Source organism: Phaenicophaeus curvirostris, chromosome 1 (assembly GCF_032191515.1).
Source record: "Phaenicophaeus curvirostris isolate KB17595 chromosome 1, BPBGC_Pcur_1.0, whole genome shotgun sequence".
Lineage (NCBI taxonomy): Eukaryota > Metazoa > Chordata > Aves > Cuculiformes > Cuculidae > Phaenicophaeus > Phaenicophaeus curvirostris.
Genome location: NC_091392.1, coordinates 67,778,030 through 67,800,486, shown reverse-complemented (window position 1 = coordinate 67,800,486; position 22,457 = coordinate 67,778,030). Strand labels below are relative to the sequence as shown.

General features: G+C 43.0%; 2 protein-coding genes across 3 annotated transcripts in view; one reads left to right on the top strand and one right to left on the bottom strand.

Moving 5' to 3' along the window:
• Positions 1–22,457, bottom strand: part of PTPRO (protein tyrosine phosphatase receptor type O) — a 350,703-nt gene that overhangs the window by 192,002 nt on the left and 136,244 nt on the right. The window lies entirely within an intron of this gene.
• RERG (RAS like estrogen regulated growth inhibitor) overlaps positions 7,833–22,457 on the top strand; it is a 108,665-nt gene continuing 94,040 nt past the window's right edge. The window contains exon 1 of the mRNA XM_069861776.1: positions 7,833–8,000. Within this exon, the coding sequence (XP_069717877.1) occupies positions 7,940–8,000 (61 nt within the window). The 5' untranslated portion in view covers positions 7,833–7,939. The remainder of the gene's footprint in view (positions 8,001–22,457) is intronic.

The window sequence follows — 22,457 nt, the reverse complement described above, 5'->3', positions numbered from 1 at the left end:
ATAATACCATTGAGGAAGAATAAGGGCTAGTATTCATTAACATGAATAGCAAATGAATTTATGACAATTTCCACTGGTTCTTTCCAAGAACATGAATACATCTGTAAGGAATTAAGATGACACATCAGTGTACCTCATTCATTAATAAAGTCCAGTATTGCATATTTGTTGCAAAATTTGTTGCAACTGTTACCAGTGGGCTTTAATTCTATAACCGTACATTATTAAAACCATAACACAAATCTCTCTAGCAGAAGATACTAACTAGTTTGCAGAATATTATGTAAGTGACGTAGTTATTAGTCCAAACTACTTTCATGTAGAGACTTGACTTCTGTGATTTTAAAACAAGTAAATATTTATTGTTATAAATATATATGAGAGAATTACAGTCACTCCTCTTTCTTTAGGTTTATACAAAAATTAATTTTACATTTAAAAAAAACTCCAAACTATTAAAGGATATCTCAATGATCTGAGTAACTACGGAAGGAGAAATAATACCAGAGAAGCAAACACTAAACGAAAAGCAAACCAAATAGTAACATACCAAACTGTGATGAAATCAGTGCAGTTACTGCTGTATTCCTGGGAGCATGTAGTCACAGCTTGCTCATTATTAAGGGCAGCCCATCAGGATATAACCTGGGCAATGGCACAGGTGGGAAGAAACACAGATTAGCAGAATTTATGCATTTTAACTTAGGTAATAAGAGTAACCATTAGCCATGTGTTATAAAGCTTGAATTTATGTTATGCTACTCTACTTAGCATAGCTCCTACTAAGCTGTGCCTCTCAACTTTGCACATGTAACACTATTAAATACACATGATAAAAATCTTGCTGCTGCAGGAAACCCAAACTGTGCATTTACATGTCTCCATTTAAATGTGCCAAATGTCTGCTGAGACAGAAGGCCTGCATTAGGACACAGCATAGAGGTGTTTACATATGTGAGATCCACAAGATGCTATGAAGACCATCCCATGTCCATCTCCAGTGCCTTGTTTTGGCATCTCCTGAAGCCAAATGGAACAAAATGTTGAAGCCTAGATTCTGAGAGCAACCCCACAGCTCACTTTCAAGCAATACTAATGAGAGCACTGTGGCTTCCTTGGCCACTTCATTAAGCCTGTCTGTGTAAAGTTAAGCACAACCAAATGTTTGCAGGATGGTCTTTACTCCATTAGAAATAAACACTTATTTAGCAATAAAGCTTGCATCTTAAAAATACATATTTGATTTTTCTTCCATGTAGTAAGGAAAAAGTTGAGAGAAAGAGAAGTTATAAATCCTTAGCGTACATTCAAGAAACGTGACAATTATAAAGTCTGTGTTCATGAACCATGAGGGAAAATATGAGAAAATGCAATATTAATTTCAGACAGTAATACTTCACATTGACTACAAACTAAACTAATAGCAAAGTTCATACATAACTCAATGACAAAGCTGCAGTTTTTTTCAGGGCACTAGATTAGCATAACTGAACAGATTTATGTATATTGCCGAGAGCCAACAAAAAAATCATTTGGAAGATATTCTGTGAAAATGGAGAAAATAATCCAAATGTTTCCCTGTGAACCTTTAGCAATAGCTACAAATATTTGTGTTTAAATGGTATTTATTTGGTAGTTTTTCTACTAGTTACAAAGTATCATCTCAGCTCTCAGAAGAGTTCTGGAAGGAAAGGTGAAAAAGTAAGTCAAGTCACTGATGGGTTGTTGTTTGAAGCAAGTATCTAGCTACTACCAGCTCTAAAGCAATCTTCACTGCAGTCTGGGCTGCTCTTCTACAGCAGTGGCTAAAATGGTATTCATGAGCTCAGTAACCCCTTCCTTACTGCAGGAATCATACCAGGGGAACGTTTCCTCATCCATGCCATCAATGGCATGATCTGCCCTACAGTTTGTAGATATTTGGATTCAGTTGCACAAAGGTGCTCAGAAGACATAATGCCACTCATTTCCATAGGATTTGGAAACTCCTAAATAACTGTGAAATCAGGTCTCTGTCACATTTCCCTCTCTTGTAAATCTCATGAAACCCCTTGCCCAAGTCTTGTTTTGGTATTTGTTGAAACATGCAAAATGGCAATTTATAATTGGATTTCCAGCTTTGGGAAAAAAAAATACCACACCTTCAGCATTCCTTTCTTGTTCATACATCCGCTTCACATGTTAGCTGTCAGGTCTGAAGTTTCTTACCATTCCTCTGTTCCACCTTTCAGGAAGCAAATACCAGTGGCTTTCACAACAGAAACACCTCCAGAAAATACTCCATAAGCAAACAGAATGAGAATGATAAGCCAGTAGAAACATTCGATGGTTAACAAGTAGCACCTCCAGACCAGACAGAGAGAAGACTCTGGACCGTGGCAACACTTAAATATCTTACTAAGACAGTGAAGTATTATTTAGTGGTACTTAATACTGTGAGCCTTTCTAAAAGAATTCTGTTAACTGCAACTGCTTGGATGCACTTCTGTTAATTGGTCCTCAAGCAGCATTTTGCTTTGACTTAGAGTCTATGGTTTCATCTGCATTTAAAGTCTTTCCCATTTCTATTTCATAATCTGCTCCTCAGCTGTTAGGGTAACTAGTGAACAGGAGTAGTCTAATGCTCTGACTGCAGACACTGGTTGACCAGATCATAAATGAGCCAAAATTCTTAGTCTGGATCAGTAGCAGGCATCTTCCAACTCAAAAAGGATGCACCCTGGTGTGGATAACAGGGAAGCTAAGCCAGCTATAACCCTTGTGTAGTGAGGTGCAGGCCCATGTTACAGACACTGCTGTAACTACACAGCCATGTAATTGCAGCTGCAGTTTCCACATTCACAGCATGGCTGAGCCCAGCCCTTTAGCAATGACATGTCCACAGTGCCTGAGCTCACCAAAGGAGAGGAGGTTGCTGGATCTGCCCTATTACAAGGCTCAGTGTTGCCCCAGGAGTCATAAATCCACAAATAAACTCACTGATGACTGTGGGTATACACACTTCATTGCTTTGACACCACAGAAAAGGAGCTTACAAAAAGGAGGGAGCTTTCCTCAACTCTACTCCAGCCAATAATTCCCATGCACAAGCTATCCTCTTGTGCTGGGACTGTTCCATTTCCTGGTAAAACAAGAATAAAATTTTTAAATATAAAAAAGTGCTCTTTTCAAAAATTAATTAAGGCTGTGAAACACTGCCTCACCAAAGTTGCAAGTGACAAGGGGGAGAAATCTAAGAACACATGACCTTGACAGAGTGGGAAGAGATGTGCTTCTGACTTCTACTGGATCAGGCTGAATTTGGACTGACAGCACACAGACTATCTAGGATCAAACCCCATGTACCCTCAGCTTTGTTTCCCTTCTCCCAAATTTTCGTAAGACAGAAGGGCAGAAAAGGAACCTGCCCTGTTGTCTGGGCAGTCAGTTATGTGATGGCCTTCACAGGAAAAAACCTTCATCTCGTTACCCAGAAGTGCATTTTAGGCTCAGCAGAAGTAGCAAAACCAGTGAGAAAATACATCATGTCTGCCACAACTACAAACAAACCCCTGCTTATGGCAGAGTAAAATAGTCCTTGGTCTATAGGACTAAACCCTAAGGCTTTTTTTCTGCTTTTCATGCAGAAAAAAACCTATATCCACAGACATTATGAATGAGAAGCACAGTGAATACAGAGAAAGTGAACAGCAACTGAAGTGGTCCTTAGCCAGCCCTGTAGGTCTCAGCCATCTGAAAACTTTGCCTGTGTCCATGATTAGTGTTTACTAAATTCTTCTGCCCTGGCACCAATAAGAGACTTCAGTGCAAGCATGCTGCATAGTGACTAGGACTTTTAACGACCAATAAATTATCTGCTGCTTTGGAAAAGCCAGTTATCTTATTTAATTTGACAGCCCCATGCAGAGTGAATTCCATAGACACAAAACAAATGTCAGGCCTTGAGACTAACACGCATTTCCCCAGATGCAAAATAGACGCTCACCAGTTGCTCTCTTAGCAGGATGGAAAAAGCTAATTCCTCTAAATTATGTAAACCAAACAAGAGAGTGAAGGCTTAAAGCCTCAGCATTTATTTTTAACAAGTAAAGCATAAACCACACTACCACTGTCACATCTGCCTTCTAATTTTTTTTTTTTGCAGTGCAACTATTTTAGGTTCTACTCCTGAGTGCCTGCAGCTGGCATAGCTTGCAGGGAATAGTAGATGCTCCTTTCTCCTCAGGACTGCCATTCTGCCCCCTAAGTGCTTATCATGCTCTTGTAGAGAGGCCTGGATCATAGAATATCTTTTCTAATCCAACTTTTATTTAATTTTGCATCAAGAAAGACAGAGGGGGGACAGCTTTTTCTTTTGCTTGTCTTGTATCTCATGCAGATCTGGGCTGGAACAGAAACAGAAGAGGAATGTCCACTGAACTATAAGGGATTTCCAGCTTTCATTCACATCTGTTACTAATGCATCTTTACATTACTGAATAGTTTAATGAACAAGGAAATAAGAGTTATCCTGTGAACTTGGTCCTATCACTTCAGAACTTGATCCCTGGCTCTGACACTAGCCTCTTGGATAGACTGATGCAATTACATGATTCATTTGCAAATTAAAGCAACAATGCTTGCCTTTGACATAAGCCACAGAATCACAGAATGGTTTGGGTTGGAAGAGACCTTCAAAATTATCCAGTTCCAAACCCCCTGCCATGGACAGGGACGCATTCCATGAGATTAGGTTGCTCCAACCCTCTGATCATCTTCCTGGTCTCCTCTGGACTCACCCTAACAGCTCCATGTCCTCCCCGTGCTGAGAACTCCAGAACTGAATGCAGTACTACAGGTGAGGTCTCACAAGAGCAAACCAGAGGGGGAGAATCACCTCCCTCTCCCTGCTGGTCACACTTCTTTGGATGCAGCCCAGGATACAGTTGTCTTATCCATGTTGGAATGCAGGAAGGAAGAGTGCCATGTAAAAAGATGGTGCTACTGGAAAGCAGTCTGATGGAACAGTGACCATGCTGTAACTTGGCTCTTCCACTTGTCAGGACAGGGAGAGACTATTATATAGTTATCAGAGTGGTTCTGGTGAGCAGCACTCAGCAAGCAAGAGGGAGGGAAAGAGTACTTGAGATGTAAAATTTAACCGTGGAGCAGACTTGGTCGGGCCTGCTGGCAAGCACTTAGCCAACATTTATGCATGTAAACATTCATTGTCCCACATAATTAAAGGCTGTGTTACAGTCAAACACACCAAATTACAGAGCTGAGCTCCTTCCCCTCAGAGGCCAAGCTGGGCACCACCTTAATGCTTGCAGGCGTGGAATCATAGAATGGTTTGGGTTGGAAGGGACCTTGAAGATCACCTAGTTTCAACCTCCCTGCCATGGGCAGGGACATAGAATCATAGAATCATAGAATCATAGAATAACCAGGTTGGAAGAGACCCACCAGATCATCGAGTCCAACCATTCCTATCAAACACTAAACCATGCCCCTTAGCACCTCGTCCACCCGTGCCTTAAACACCTCCAGGGAAGGTGAATCAACCACCTCCCTGGGCAGCCTCTGCCAGTGCCCAATCACCCTTTCTGTGAAAAATTTTTTCCTAATGTCCAGCCTAAACCTCCCCTGGCGGAGCTTGAGGCCATTCCCTCTTGTCCTGTCCCCTGTCACTTGGGAGAAGAGGCCAGCACCCTCCTCTCTACAACCTCCTTTCAGGTAGTTATAGAGAGCAATGAGGTCTCCCCTCAGCCTCCGCCTCGCCGAACAGTAGGACATGTCCTACTAGATGAGGCTGCCCAAAGTCTCACTCAGCCTGGCCTTGAACACCTCCAAGAATGGGGCAGCCACAGCTTCCCTGGGCAACCTGTGCCAGTGCCTCACCACCCTCATAGTGAAGAAATTCTTCCTTATGTCCAGCCTAAATATGCTCCTTTCCAGTTTATACCCATTCCCCCTACTCCCATAGCTACAAGCCTCTGTAAAAAGTCCCTCCCCAGCTTTCCTGTAGCCCCTTCAGGAACTGGAAGGTCACTATAAGGTCTCCCAGGAGCCTTCTCTTCTCCAGGCTGAACAAGCCCAACTCTCTCAGCCTGTCCTCGTATGGAAGGTGCTCCAGCCCTCCGATCATCCTTGTAGCCCTCCTCTGGACCCGTTCCAACAGCTCCATCGCCTTCTTACGCTGAGGGTTCCAGAACTGGGCACAGAGGTCTTACGAGGGAGGAACAGAGGTGCAGAACCCCCCTCCCTCACCCCGCTAGCCTTCTCACCGCCGCTTCACGGCCCGCCCCGTGCGCTGCGCTGCGCCGCGCGGCCGGCAGGGGGCGCCGCGCGGTGCGGCGGCGGCGGCGTCGGGCGCTGCGGGCGCCGCGGGCGCTGGGCGGGCGGCGCCTCCTCCGCATTGTGCGGCCGCGCCCCCCCCCGCCCCGCGCCGCCCCGCGCCGCCCAGCAGCCCGCGCGCCGCCGCCGGCCGGACCCTCCGCGCCGCCCGCGAGGAGGTGAGCGCGGAGCGGAGCTTCTCCCTCCCTCCCCTCCCTCCCTGATCCGGAGGAGAGGAGCGGGGAGGGAAGGAGCGCGAATGGGAAGATGCGGCGCGGAGAGCGCGGTGCCCGCTGCGGGGATGAGTCGGTGCCGGCGGGGAGCGGGAGCTGAACCCGCCGGGGCAGGCGAGCGGGGAGCTTGCGTGGGAAGGGAACGCCGGTGCCTCCCTCCCGGCCATCCCACGAGGGGATGCGGCTCCTGGAACGCTTCGCCTCGCTTCGCTGTTGGGCGAAGTGAGCGCGGTCCGGTATTTACTCTTAGGCAAAATGAGTCGGTGCGAAGCCCCCAGAGATGCTCCCTCTCTTCTTCTCCGTGTATAAAGTGACTGTTTTTACCATCTGGTTTTTATAGGCAAAATCCCCGGGCTTTTATTTCCAGAAGGGTGCTTGAACTGCGTTTGTTTCCTATGTCACTGTTGGAATTCGTGGCTAAAGCGACGCTTGGGCGCGACAAAAACCTTCATAACAGGTTGCATTCGCAAGCCAAGTTCTACCCTGTTAAAGACAGACTGATTTTTTGATGTTTTAGTCAGGATTGATCACCACAGTTGCCGTTTTTCACCCAGTATTTGAAAGCCTGATACCATGACCGGTACCGTTATGTTTTTTGGCTGTGCAGGAATAGAGAAATCGAGGAGATGAAGTGTCGGGTGACTCGCCTAAGGTCATGCAGCAAAGCTGTGAATATAGATAATTCCCAGAAATTCTGGCGTCCTTCTAACCCCACGCTTTGCTAAATGTTTATGTATGAGCTGACACAGCTTAAATAGGGAGCACTAGAGAACTTCTCGGTATGGATTTGTTATGCGGAGTGGGCAAGGTACAAGAGCTTAGAGGGTTTTAAGTAACTGCAGCTGAATAATTGAAACCGTTCTGGAACTGGAGGGCTTGAGGAAAGATCAGCTATCTGCAGGCAGTATCAGCGAGTGCTCGTGGCTTTTAAATACATTGTGCAAAAACTATTTCATTGGAATTGAGGCAAATACAGTAAATAAGCAGTTACAGCTACAAGAGAAGGGAAGAAAAAAGGACCTTCTGTAGAGCTATGAGGCAGATCCTTGGGGTTGTTAAGTACCTTTTGCAGTATCACAGTGCCAGTGTGAAACAAACAGCAAGAGCTAGAAAGCTGAAGGTAAGTTTTGCGTGAACAGTGCCAAATATGTCAGTGTTGTTACTGCAGCATTTAAAGCGGGGATATAGCATCATTATGACTAAAAAAAAAAAATTAAAAATAGGGGGTTGAGGGAGAACCTGACTTCTTGCACCTCCATCCTCGTGGTGTTCTTCCCCAGGATCTGCATTGACGTCATAATGACACGGTGAAGCTGAAGACAGGAGCTGGGAACAGTTCTGCTTCACTTTTGATAGTCAAGTGAATCTGCTGTCACTCCATTCCTTCCAGCATGGCTAAGAGTGCAGAAGTGAAGCTGGCGATCTTTGGTCGAGCTGGCGTGGGCAAGTCAGGTATGTTTGTTGTCTTATTTTTTTCTTCTACATGTCGTAAATTAACTTTTTGCTCCCTCTGTGCACACAAACTCTTTGTACAAAAAGACAGCTGTGAACTTATTCTTGGCAGGGAGGTCAGGATCAGGTGAGGAGTTACTCCTTGCTTGCTTTCCACTCTATTTTCTCCAGGTTTTCCAGGATAAAAGTACTTTTATAACTTTAAAAAGAACCAATGACATAAAACCAAACTTCCTACTCCAAGTAAATCTCACTTTTCATGAAGTGAGTGGCAAGAATGCTCTTTTCCAATGGAACACAATTGGTATTTAGTTTGTCTTTTCATAGCTTGTGTTAGATGAAGGTATTTATATCCCCTAAGATCAGATCCTCTATTAAATATTGGATGACTTCTGTAATAGATGTAGTTCTGGTTGATTTCAGTGGGAAATTTTAGACTCGGCAACTCAAAAAATTTTTATTCTCAGTGCTGTCATGGATTTACATGTTTACCAGGAAACCAAGAAACTAGAATGTACAAAGTTTGCATTTGGAGAGGTCATTTGAAAAAAAACCATAGTCTGCTGAGTTCATATGGTACAAACACAAGGGGGAGGCATAAATGTTAAAAATCCATTTGTACAGACAGCCTTTCCTTTGGTGAGACAAGGAACATAATGCGAGGCTGCTAGCTTTGTCAGGTGGTTTGTGGTGTTGCATTAACTTGGCAGCTCCAGGACCACTCTAACATGCCCTTGCACCACAGGGATGAGGAAATAAGGAGGTTGAGTCTAATCATGCTCCTATGCCAGTTTGGGAATTGTAAGATATTGTTTAGTTTAGAGAAATCTGCACAGGAGAAGCCAGGAGGTAGGACGTGCTGGTAAAAGAGCATGAGGTTAGACTCTCAGCATCTGTCAGCCAGCTTTGGTTCACCAAAGTAACTTTTGTACTAGAAGTGCCAAGGTTCTGGCCTGTAAACGTAATATAGTTCTGTTAACTTCAGAATGGGTTGTTTATAAAAGCACATTTACCCATAAGTTATTTTACCAGAACACTATAGTGAAGTAGTGCTCTCAGCCTTCAGGAAAAAAGTCTTGTGTGAGGCAGAGGTTGTTAGAGATTATACCGCTTATACAGACAATGCAGATTAAATTCAACCTGTTTGAATAAAATACCTGAGGGAATGCTGATAATATACTGGGATAAGCCTAAACTGTTCCTTCTCCCCTGCTGTGCTCACCTCACCCCTCCTTTGTATTTTTATTTCACTGTCCTGTCCAAGTCTTGCGAGTAATTTCCAGGGTTCTCCATTTGGTTTGTCTTGCCTTCGGTTGGCTGTTTCTGTGGTTGGCCAGTCTTTTGACTAGATTCAAAATAATGCAAAAGGATGTTGAAGTATTTGCAGGAGAATTGAAACACTAAAAGACACCCCTCACCCTGATACTCCTACTCATGTGAGAACTTAAATTCTAAAAATGCAAAAATGCTAAGTTAAAATGCTTCAGGAGAATGGGATTTCGTAGTAGAAGTGTTGTCAAGTAGTCCTGGAACTGGGTTGGAGATCATTTGTAATGAAAAGCCAATAAAGACATCCTAGTCCTTCAGAGTCCTCCTCCTCTCTCTCTTATCTTTTTTTTTTTCCCTTTGAGATGCAAGGAAATATTACATAAAATGTGACTAATGTCCCCTCTTTTTGGTTGTGACCACACATGCAAATCTGCGTGGAAATCAAGGCACAAATAAGTGGGCAGCACAAGCTGAATTTAAGGGGGTGGAGAGACTACAGAGTGCTATCAGCCACCTCGACAGAGCAGTGTGTGCCTCCTAGAATCTCCAGCTTGCTTATGAAAACACCTCGTTTACGTTCCCATAAAAGGATCCAGTTTCAATAGCTCAGCCAACTCCAGAGGAATAAGTGTGTGTGTGTGTGGTGGTATCTGAAAATACCTGTTTACCTGTAGCCAACAGTAGCAACAGTGGGAGCTATGGAAGTGCTGTTACACCTTTGCTAAAAGTAGAGCTGGACACACCATAGTCTCTAGATAGCTGGGTTTGGTGGATAGGTATACCCTCCTAGATTAGTGTTAATACTGTCATTTTTTTAAAGTATAGCCATGTAATTCCCTGTCCCTGTGACCAGTTTGTAATACATTATTGAGACAACAATCCTGTGGCCATAGGTTACTCGAGTAGACTTGGCCAGACATCTGAAAGATAAGCCAGACTCTAGAAGCAAGAATGCAAGGCAGAATGCTGAAGCACGCTAGATACGTGTGATGAAAAGGAGATGTTGGGTGATAAATAAGGCCACTGTACTTGCCAGAAAGTCATGCCAAAATATGGTCGCTGGCTTGCCTTCTTGGCTCATCTTCATCTCCTGAGGAAGAGCCAGGCATTAGGTTCTTAATCTGTAAGTGGCTTCATCACCTGACAGCATCTGAGAAGTTACAGACACATGTGGTAGTATCCTGGAGAGACTCCTCTCCAGTTCCTGGCCAGGACTTTGGATCAGTGAGTCAAAGCAGCTATGAGGAAAGAAGTGTAGTGCTTCAGGACATGTGGAGAATTAAAGCTGTCCCACACGCACCATGAAAGTCAACAGAACTGTTACAATTACTGAGAGCTGAATAGCATCCTAATCTTGTCATTAATGCTAGACATCTGTTTAATGGTGTGCAAGATTTCTTGTTCTACCAAGTAGTCCCTTCTGACTAATGCAAGACTCTCCCAAACACGAGATGGGAAACCAGCACACTGTTCCCAAGTCAGAATAGTGATAGCATCTCAAAAAAAAGTTAAAGCCAGGGAAAACAAAACTTCTCCACTTTCTTTCTGCTTATCGAGTTTCTGTGGTTCAACAGTTTTAAAAACAAATGAAGGAATACCAAGTCTGAGTGTCAGCTTTTTACTGTTCTTCCTCACCTTGTCTCCTCCCGCCTGCTGGAGAAGGCCAGCAAAATTGCTAATCAACTCACCTATTCTCTTTAGGTTTTTACTTGGGGTAAACCTAAACCTTTCAAGTTGAACAGTAAGAGCAAACCAACTCAGAAAGGGCTGCACAAGAGTGCTCTTGTAAGGCACTTAATTCAGAATTACACCGAATAGTAAATCAGTGGTGGGTTTATCTTGGCAAGCTCCTGGGGCAAGCTCATCAGGTATGAGCATCCAAACTTGCTCTTGTACAGTGGGCTGGATGCTTCTCTACTCACCCAATTCTTATTGTATGAAAGTTGCATAAACATTGCTTTAAACTAGCTGAAAAAATACCAGATGATGAGCTTTATCTGAGCCAAGGAGCACTACGATGATGCTCCACTCGGGAAGAAGAGGAGACGCTCTGTGGGTGGGAAGGAACATTGCTAAGCCCTGCTATAGATAACAGGGCTGCTCCTCCTAATTTGGACTAGAGTCAAGCAACACTCGGGGAGAGAGAGCTTTTAAAGTCTTTTGCTTTTTGTCCAAAAGGGGCTTGAAGGGAACGAAGAATTAAAGTTGAAGTAAATTACTTAAACATTGCTGTTTAAATTGTTCCTCTTTGGAGTCCTACAGCTTCATTCCTATGGTAACAAAAGTTAGAATTTCCTAAATAGCTCTTTTTAAAAATACAGTAGTAACAATTAAGAGGGGCTTAAAGGCCTTGTTCTTCCATGTCATAACAAGGTACAGTACGTGCCCAGAAAGCTAAAGAGGAGCGAAAATTTGTGAACCAGGAGGAGAAAAGAAGGGCATGTACTGCGTAGCACTGCATGGCTGATGCTTTTCCAACTCATAATTCAATTGCCTGTGAATGCTCAAAATACCTCTGCTTTGGAGACTTTATATTTTTGCCAAAAAAAAGAGAGAATGCCCAGCTGCAGCATGTGCTATCTAACTTGATTTTTTGCTGCATGTGTGCCAGGCTGAATACTCCAAGTTTCTGTGTTAGTGTGTACGGTGCACCTAGCCATGGGCAAATGCAGTTCTCATCTGTGTGGACAGGCTGTGCAGCTGCAGCCATGGTATGTGACACGGAAACGTGTGTGGTTTCTACTGGTGCTTAAGTGACAGGGAAAATACTAAAGCTCCCACAGGCTCCCCCCACCCTGGCCCAAAAATATGATCCTGTTTCTAGGCAGCCATGCGAATAATTATCTTGTACATCAAGTACGTGAGATGGGGGCTGTTGTCACCTTTTGGTGCAGCAGTAGCTCTGCTGCTTGTGTTTTGGGCAAGAAGGTTATCAGTAAAGTGGCAGCAGTAAATGTTCTGCAAAGAGCCTGTCCCATCTCAGGCATGAAGATCTCACCAACTTCAGTCGTTTTAGTGTCACAGCTGGGAAAGTCCTGAGTAGATGTAGATTTTTATCTATTGGCTCACACTATTTTCCCCATCTAACCCAGGATAGAGGAACATACTTGGGAGAAAGATATCTGGATTTGAAAGTTCCTACAGAACAAATTCAAGCAACAGCCAAGCCATGGAGATATAAAACAGATCTATGTTTTGTTTTCATTATTTGAGGATACATCTGAAATACACTACCAGGGATCACTTGCCAATTGGAAGGTCTAGGCACTTGGGGAATAGAACTGAATTCAGTGCTGTCCCCACACGCCCCGCCCCCCTTTCAAAAAAAACCCATAAGGTTTACTGGGAAAGAAACCCATTTCAAAGTGATTTTGTACTTCACAAATCCCTGCTCATATGTTTTCCTCCACTAGTTTCATTTTGGGGACTTTTGGGGAGGAAACTTGAGTTATTAGGGAGTGATTAGTCATCAAACTCACTGCTCTGTTAGTAAGGCAGGGAAAGCTACCACAAAAGCTTCAAAGTACATGCTATACCAACTGATACATCTAGGGAGGATTACTGTAATGTGCCTCTGAAATCCAGAAATGCGGGTGGAAAGAATCTGTGGATTTTATCTTTTTATTTTTGTTTTTGGCTTTTTTTTTTTAAACACTGGTGAAGTAGATCAGCTGCCTTTTTTTAAATTTGTTCTTAAGAATGGCAGTGACAGTCAGATGCTTAAGTGATTATTCAGTGATGAAGTTTAACACCAACTGTATTAATTGTCCCTTAATATTTTGCTGATAAAGTACTCATTAAACAAGCCCACTTTTTCCTTCCTCTGGTTTTGTACTCTTCAGCCACATACAGGTTCACTGAAGGTACTGTGCATGTATGTGCAAACATACTAATAGAAATGTAACAGTAATTAGGTCACCCTTGGTGAAGTTTTGTGCTTGTTTGTCTGTCAGCAAGCATGCAGTATGACCCCCTATATGGAGCAGATAATATGGCAAGCAACCAGTTGCATTAACATGACCTTTCCACACTTCTGTCCAGTGGATGACACTGATGCCTGTATGGAGATTAGCCGTAGGTTAATGGATCAGTGAAACAAGACACTGTCACCCATGAATGTGGCCCTGAGATTCCTTGCCATGCTGATGAGGAGAGGGGCTGCTGTTGTAGTGGCTTCAACACGTGTGGTTTTAGGGAGAAGTAGGGGTTGCATTAACCAAATACAGGGCCCTACTGGGATCAACGGTACCTGTGGGCACCGTCACCAGTCTGCTTGGTGTTACCACAGAGATACAAGCTTTAATCAGCAGCTACATGACAACCAGTTTTTCTTGGACTTTCTTAAAACTTCCATTTGTTGATTCTTGTTAGAAGAGAAGGAAGACCAAGAACCTGGGCTAGACACGGAAGCATTTTCCTCTAATGCCAGCATGGTGTGCTTGTATCTGTTACTGCCTCCATTTCCTCTGCTTATTTGCCTGTCCATGGTTCACTGTATCCTTGCTCTTGGTTTGGAAATCATTCATGCTCAGCTCAACATTCAGTTTTCCTTCTGGCTAACCATGAAATAATAAAATGCAGAATTTCTCTAACCAAATGCCAACACTGTTCATTCAAGCATAGCTGCCTTCTCTGTTCCATCTCGTTTAACTACATCTGACACCGGCTCTACCTGCATCCTTTCTGAGCGGCTGGTGGCAGCTGTTAGAGCTAAGACTAGTCCTGCTGTTCTTTGTTTCTGTTTAGGTTGGGCTAAATATAGCCTGATGTTTGATTACCAGGGAAGGAATGCCAGGATTCAAGATTTATGTGTGCAGCACATCTTTTTTCTCTAGGTCTGTGCTCAGCCATGCTCTGCAGTGCTTGCCTTGATAAGATAGACCCCCTGTCCACTCCTGTTTCCTGTAGTCATTGCGAAAAACAGCTGAAAAGCCTCCTGGTGGAGTCCCAGAAATGCTTCACCTGCTTACTGTGAAGCCTTGCAGTGTTTTCGTTGGTCTGCTGTTCCTCATAGGATCTCTGAATGCACCACTATCTCCCAGGCTGCTGACCCTAATGGTTCCTTTCAGAAATGCTAAGATTTTTATTCCTCCACAGCCTTGTTCTTTACCTTGCTGGTATCTGGAGTCTCTGCCCACCGCTTGCCTTGCACGTACTTTATTTTGTTTTTGCTCAGGTGTCACTGTTTGCTCTCGCCTTGCCTGTTTAGTACACGTTCCCTGAAGTCTGCTTATGGTGGAACCACTTCTGCTTTATACTTTCCATGAAAACATCGCATCTATGGTTGCCTCTTCAGCCTCCTCACTGCTTCCTCCCATCTCTGTTTCTTATCTCCAGCCTCTTCATTACTCCTTGCCCACACTCTCAGTGGCATTATTAAAGGCTCAGTGCATGAGATCCCGATAAGCTAACCTAGTAGATGTTATGCGGCAAAGAATAGCCATCCTGAAATGGTTCCTAGTGTCCTGGAAACCATTCCCTGGCTTGGACTTTGGGAATGCCACAAGCTTTGACTCCTTCAAGCAGTCATTGTGTGAAGCTAGCTTCACACAGGTTAAAAAAGGAAGCAGTTTATGTCTGGTTTCCAGATGCATAGCTAGCCTTAGTTGCAGAATTGGGTAAATTCACCTATTATGGCTTTGTAGCAGAGCAGGAGAAACAGGTTATGCCTGTACTTCCTAAGCAAACTTTCTTCTTCTGCATTTATCTTTGCACCACCACTGCGCCTTTTACATTTACAACACCCAAAAGTAAATATATAAGTGTATGAAAAGCACCGCTTTAAAGTAGGAGGATGAACAAAATGCTTTAGGCTTCAGCTGAGCTGTGGTTACAGGGCTGTCATTAGCTGCTGTTGACTGAAGGTGTTTGTACCCTCTCACCATGCTCCTGACAGTTCACTGTGGTGAGCAGAGTACTAGAAGAATCGCTCTAAGATAGCAGTGGGCAAGAGAATTACAGCATCCTCATCCATTTGCTGCTTTTATTCCAAGTCCACGCTTGCTCAGCATTACTGACACTCTTTTATTATACCCGCTGCTGCAGAGGCAGAGTTACAACTTTGGGAGAAGGCACCCCTTGGCTTTCCTTCCCTTTCAACACACAATTTGTTGGGCACTGCTGTGAGCTCACCCCATTGCCTCTCTACTCATTATAGGACTCCCACCTCACCAGCTCTCAACCTGGCCTACTGTTTGAACTAGCTTTTCTTTCCATTCACCTCAGATTAAACCAACTCCTCCCATTTCATTGACTCCTACCCTCTTCCTAGAATTAGAAAAATAACTGAGAAGGGAGGTGCATCTGTTTCTATTGGCTTTTCATAGTTCTGAATGGGAAAAGTACTTTTTATGATTGTTGCCCACCAGGTAGAGCATTCACACTGCTGGAGTTAAGTCTGCAGCTGTTAGAGTTTCTAATGAGTTTGCAACGTAGGTGTTGGGAAATGCCATATATTATGGTAGCGGTGCTGTAGATAACTCATATTCTATGCACACGGTATGAAAAGATGAATGGCAAGAGAAACATGAAGCAGCGTGATGCATGAAGAAGTAGATATATTAAACATATGTGCAGCTTTGAAATACCATAGAAATTGGCTGGAGTCCCCAGCTGCCTTTCCAGAAATGTTAGACAGTAGTCTGCACATGCGAAAATGAGAGAGTATGTTGAAAATATCAAGTCTGGTTTTGAACGCACATGAAGGTCCTGATGTTCACAGTTTGTTTTGCTGCTGCTGCTTGGGTCAGCAGAAAGGAAGCTGCAGAGAAGCAAGAGCAAAGGCCTGGGGCAGCAATGCATTGCTGCGTGGGAACTGTTTAGATAAGTGGCTTGAAAAGTTTTTCAAGCTGGAAGGATGCGACTGGGGAATGCGCAGGATATACTGTCTCAGGGAGAGAATTTCTTTAGCACTTGAACAGTGCTTTAGCTCCCCAAAGGGCTGTGGGAACAAGGGCCACTACCATGACCCTCCTGCAAGGCACACCACTGTGACTAGACTATCCTCACGTGGCCAATGTGGAAACTGAGGCGAAGGAAGGAGTCATCTGATAGTTTAAAGTCACCAGGGTAATTGTGATTCAGGCATTGCCAAAGCTTCTTTCCGTGATTTCTCCTCTGGGCTAGGGCTGCCGAGATCCAGCCTGCAGATGTCTCCCAGGCAGGCATTAGTTACCCAGCATCCGAGCTCCAGCTCCCATAGGCCCTGCGGGATCTTTATGACCTTTTATGGCTCATCCACTGCCATTAATTATTGACAGCAAAATAAAGCATTGAAATAACATTTGTTTTCATTAAAAACATATTTGGCAATCCTGTCTTTCACTGCTTACCCAAGTAAGGCTTAATTTCTTTTTGACCCACAGGACCACAAGCATAAAAGGAGCTTGTCTTTACCTTCTTTCTCCCCTTCATGCAGCTATATTTGCCATCCAACTCTGAAAATAACTATAATCTAATCCATCATAGATTTGCACAACTTTACTCTAGAGGGCTGTTTTTACCAGTGGTTTATCTCTGTCTGCTCTGGGAAACAAAAATCCCACTCCTCATGACAGTGGAAGCTGGGTATACAAAGTTAATGACCATGATCTTTTCCTGACCCACCCAGCAACTGACCTGTGCCCTTGAGGAGCTTTACAAGTGAGATCTTCCAGTCTGACATTTGGAGCAGTGAAGTGCAAGAAAGAAAGTAGAAGCCAAAAAATTGGAGTGAGCTATTTATTTCTTCACTGAAATAGTGCTGCAGAATAAACAGAAATATATTGGAAAGTCACCACAGAAGAATGCAGTATTAGACCCACGCGGGGCAGAAGGAAAGTATAAACAAAAAAACCCCTCAAAACCCCAGATGCTGCAAAATGTAGGGCATGGGAGTATCAGTGCCAAAACAAGCACCTTGTGTTAACCAACCTCAGTGGCAGAGTCTGTGACACCAAGCACCACTGCTTAACCCAACTCTATGCTTGTGGTTACATACACTGGAGCTAATTCTGCTCCAGGCTGAATTCCAACATGAAATAATTTAATAGTGAACCACAGCAGGAGTTCGTCCCATAAGTCCATGTCTGCTAGATCTATTGCCAGGCAAAGTTTCAGGAAAATTATTTCCAATTAAGAAAACTTGGCCTTTATCAACAGGGAGTATGGTAGGTTACAGGAGACCATTGAAGAGGAATGGAAAGGAATACCAGCATTTTTATTTATATATTTGTTTAGAAAGATGTCTTCCAGCAACGTGTGGGCTTTTACCTGTTCTGGTAGTGAGTGCCTGCTTGCTCCAGCTGAGGATCAGGCCAAACAAGCTTCTTTACAAAGCTGTGACTGTGAAGTGAGTTGCCCATCTCCTGCTGCCATGCTGTGCCCACACAACCACTTTTCCCCTTGCTGCAAGAGGCAGCTGGGGAAATTGCCTTGTTCCCTGACCACGTGCAACAAACTTGCTAGGCAGGATTGAGAGCTCTTGTAATTCATATCCTAGCAAGTGCAACTGCAGATGTGGCCCTTATATCCACTCCTTCTTTTTGGTTATGTTTACCTTGCTGATCAACTGACAAAATCTAGTAGCACAGCAAGTTTCCCATAAAGATGCACAACCCTGAAAGGACAACACCTGCCTCTGAAAAGGCAGAAAGGTTGAAGGCAACAAGAGACAACTTTATTCAGGACACAGCTTATTGTATTTCAGTTATGAAATATTCATGTGCTGTGTTCTCTTGATGACTAAAGAAATAGGCTTGGGCATAGAGCTGTGAACATAGATTGTCCTTAGCTTGAAAACAAACAAAACTAAGCAGAAAGTAACTGATGCTTTTGAGATCTGGTAAGTGAAAAATGTATATAAAAATTTTCCCCAATAGAGTCAATGGAGGAAGGATTCATTAATGAGCTTTTATGGTAAGACATCAAAAGTAAATTAGGCAAAAAACAGTCCAAGCTCATTTTTTGCTTGAAAGGAAGTGACTGACTCAACTGTATGGTTCAGACCCATTCAGAGGGAGATGCAGACATGTCCTTGGGAAGCACCAGCTAACTACCCTTTTCCATGTATAAATGATAGCGTCTCACTGAAATAAAAGCAAGCACTGGCTGAGGTAAGAAATCAAGATCTTGCCTTTAATTAATCTTCAGTCCCCCATGGTAACTCAAATAAGTACATCTTGCACAAGAGTACTCTGTTGTTAGTGTTCAGTGTAATTAAACGAGTCTACTTCTCACCACCCTCTATTATGCATTCTCACTTTGTTAATTTCTTGGGAATTTTTCTTTGCAGTTTCTGATGTGGCTTCGGAAACAGGCCTCTCTCATGAAAATAAACTACTTCTGTTTTAAACGTACTCATTATGACTGTTTTCTTCATTAATTTTCTATTTAGGATCTAGTGTGGAAGAGGGACTTGAGCTTTGACTCAGGACCACTGTGGTGGAAATGGGCAGAAATTCACAGAGTGCTTAGTGTGTTTTGGGAGGAATTGGGGAGCCTGTACTATATGAAGTACTTGTATAGTTCAGGCAGGTCTTATGTATAACTTTGCAGACTTCTAGGGCTCCAAGGAAAAGATCACGCGCTAGTTCTGCTCTTCCCTGCTTGCAGTGTCAGACCCATTGGATTCTGATCTAAGGAAGGAGCTTTTCCTGTCATTTTCTTAGTCCCCCACCACAGAATAAATCACTTAATTATCTAGGAATTTCATTAATCTATTCTATTTTTGTGCCAAAACCTCAGTAAAGTTGCCTGTTTCCTAAGCAGTTATAGCACCCATAATGTGTATTGATCTGTAAAATTATGGGCAGTTATTGATCTGCATCGTACAATCACAAGTCTTACGAGGAGCGGCTGAGAGAGCTGGGGTTTAGCCTGGAGAAGAGGAGGCTGAGGGGAGACCTCATTGCTCTCTATAACTACCTGAAAGGAGGTTGTAGAGAGGAGGGTGCTGGCCTCTTCTCCCAAGTGACGGGGGACAGGACAAGAGGGAATGGCCTCAAGCTCCGCCAGGGGAGATTTAGGCTGGACATTAGGAAAAAAAATTTCCCGGAAAGGGTCATTGGGCACTGGAACAGGCTGCCCACGGGGGTGGTTGATTCACCTTCCCTGGAGGTGTTTAAGGCACAGGTGGACGAGGTGCTGAGGGGCATGATTTAGTGTTTGATAGGAATGGTTGGACTCGATGATCTGGTGGGTCTTTTCCAACCTGGTTATTCTATGATTCTATGAATAAGCATCAGAGCAAGTTAGCTTGTCATGCTTTTGAAGATGAGGCAGAGACAGACCATGGAAAATGAAGAAAGACCGTAGAGCAATTTCTTAATTTTTAGTACTTTACAGTTATAAAAAGTATCATAGTTTGCCTGCAATAGGTCTCTAGACCTGGCTGAACAAAGCTTCTGTACTGTTAGGACTAAATTTCATGTTCTGTATTGTACATCTCACCTCACATTAAATCTGTATCTAAAAGACTTCTTAATCTCCTAAAATAAATTTGTCTGGCTCATTTTATAGTATTTCTTCATTTTCCAAACATTTATTAAATGATGCTTTCTAGTGAGGTGTAAAAATTTTAATACCTGCAAGTTTTAGGAACTTTGTTATACATCAGAGTGCTGGAGGTATTACTTTCGGTTCCTATTGCTGCAGCATGGACAGGGACTGGCTGCAAATGAAAGCAAAGAACTCAAGAGAAAATGTTAACCTTCACAGCTGAGATAGCACAGTACATTGCTACCTTAGGTGCAAATGGGTCTCTTTTGTAAGGCAATATCCAGTTGCACCTCTACAGTTTCTGAAGACTCTTAGGAGTGTCTTACCAATGTTGTCTTACTGCTCATGTATTTGGAGAACAAAATTAATCTGTGTTGGGGTTTTTTTTTGGTCTGAATCTTGATGTCTAGATAACCTTATCTGCCTGAAGCTTGGAGCAGAGTGACATTCTGTAGTTCCCTGTTGGATTGCAGGCTTTCTGAGGAGCAAGGACAGTGTCCCAGTAAAAGTGAGATATATGCATGGACTATCTCTGCTCTTAGGGAGTCAGTGCAGGCTTCTCTTGCACTAGTTTCAGCAATACAGAACTTGTCCAGTTTCAGGTAACTCATGAACCCCCTAACATTTTATTCCCCAGCAGATAATTCCCCCAGTGACAAGCATTTTACGTCCTTCATTGCAAGGGGGTCAGAGTAGATAACTGCAGTGACCTTCCTGATTCACAAAGTATGATCTTGTTGACCATGAGTGTGTTAAATTAAGAATTTTTCTCTGGTTCTTAGTTGCCTTTTTTTTTTCTGCTGTTGAGCTAAGTCACTTGCATAGTCATGATCCTCTGCTCTGGGCCACTGGAACTTTTCTTTTTCTTAATGAAGTTTGTATTCTATGTAACTGATTATTCCTACATGTTATCTAACCACACAGAGCCCCATTTTCATTTTAAGACAAATGATTTTTATAATACAGTTATGAAATATCTTTATAGAATTAAGAAAAAAACAAATTAATGTAACATTCTGTTAAATACAAAAAATATGTGTAACTGTATGGCACTAAGATAAAAGCGTTAGCTGAGTCAATCTTTGGACTGTGCTATGTGAATATTAATGAGAACTTGAAAGTTTTATGCATTTTAACTCATTAAAATCAACACAACAACTTGTGCAGCACTGGCTTATTTGCAAGAATAGGGATTAACAGGAGCATCTGGAATAGCAGAATACAGATACAATTTCTGTAAATTCACATGAAGATCAGAACAAAAGTACAGAACTTTCTGCTGACTTTTGCTAACATGGGTGTTTTTACCTCTGATTGGGGTGTAAGATTTGAAGACACACTGGCAAAGAAACTGATTAAGAGCTTGCACAGAGGAGGATCTGCACATATTGCAGGGGGATCATGGGTGTGTGGAATCCAGAAGCAAACAGTTTTACAAAATCTAAGCTAACACTGGGAAGATGAAAAAGCAAAGTCATGGAAAGGTGAGCTTTAGTTACAACTTTTTGAAACTAGATGGAAATTTCACTGGATCATTTGCAAAGCTGAAGAACAGTAGTTATGGGAAATTAAAGATCATTAGTTAAATTATTTCAAGACTCCACCAAGTGCTAGACTAAATAACCTTGTATGGTGCCCTGAACAAATGCTATGTCCCTCAAACACAGGAGGAGGTTGATACATGGCTAAGATTTGATTTAAACAATCTGAATTACTGCTCCTTTATGCCACTACTTGTGCACAGTTTTCTCATCCTTAGAGGTGATAACCTGCTTAGGGAGGTCCCAGTTTAAAGGAGGCTCTCCTTATTCAGGGACAGTGCTGATAGATTTGAAAATGTGGAGGCTTCAAAACACTCACTGAAGGGAAGTTGAGAAGGTAGATGTTTTGGGATTTATTATTTTCTAAAATTCTTGATTAAGGGGAGGTTTCCTCAGCCTTAGCTCTGTTCAGGGACTTGAACAGAGCTGATCCAGGAGAATCTGCAGCGATTTATAGTGAGACTTTCCTTTCCCCTCCCTCCAAAAAGAACTGGTTTGGATCTCCTCCAAATTGCCATTTTTACTTCTATTTCATACCAATATTTCCACAACTAAGAAGTATTTGCTGTATTGACAGATGTCTGGACATCAATTCAAAGTCTGTGGTAATCAGTGGAAAAGCATCTGTTTATTTCTGTGGATTTCGGGGCAGTTCTGTGGAGAGCAGGGTCAGTTGTTCGTGGACTATGCCCACTGTTCCTCTCTGGCACTTCCCAGGGAGGAAAGCAGGAGTTTGCGGTGTCCCCACACCCAGTGTAGCAGACTGTCAGAAAGTATAATGATATAAATGAATTGATAGACAGAATACCTTTTAAAAGCAAGCATTGCAAGAGCAAATCCATGGACTCTAGTAGAAGTGTAGCATGCTGTTTCCTCAGTCATAGGTGCTCTGCTGTTTTGCATTCAGAATTTGGAGCACACTAAAAGCTCTTTTATCTGAAAAAGTTATAGTTTAGACTTGTTTTCAATCTATGCCTTGCAACAGCGATAGACTGCAAATAGCACAGTGCTAACTAACATACCCTTGCAGTAGTGTGTATTTCACATACTGAGGACAGGCACTGGGCAAAGTCATGAAGTAACTCATACCAAGGCAGTAGTTGTGCAACCTAAACCTCTCCAGTTCAATCTAGACCCTGACTGCTTGGATCAAGGAATTTCCTCCTGCTGT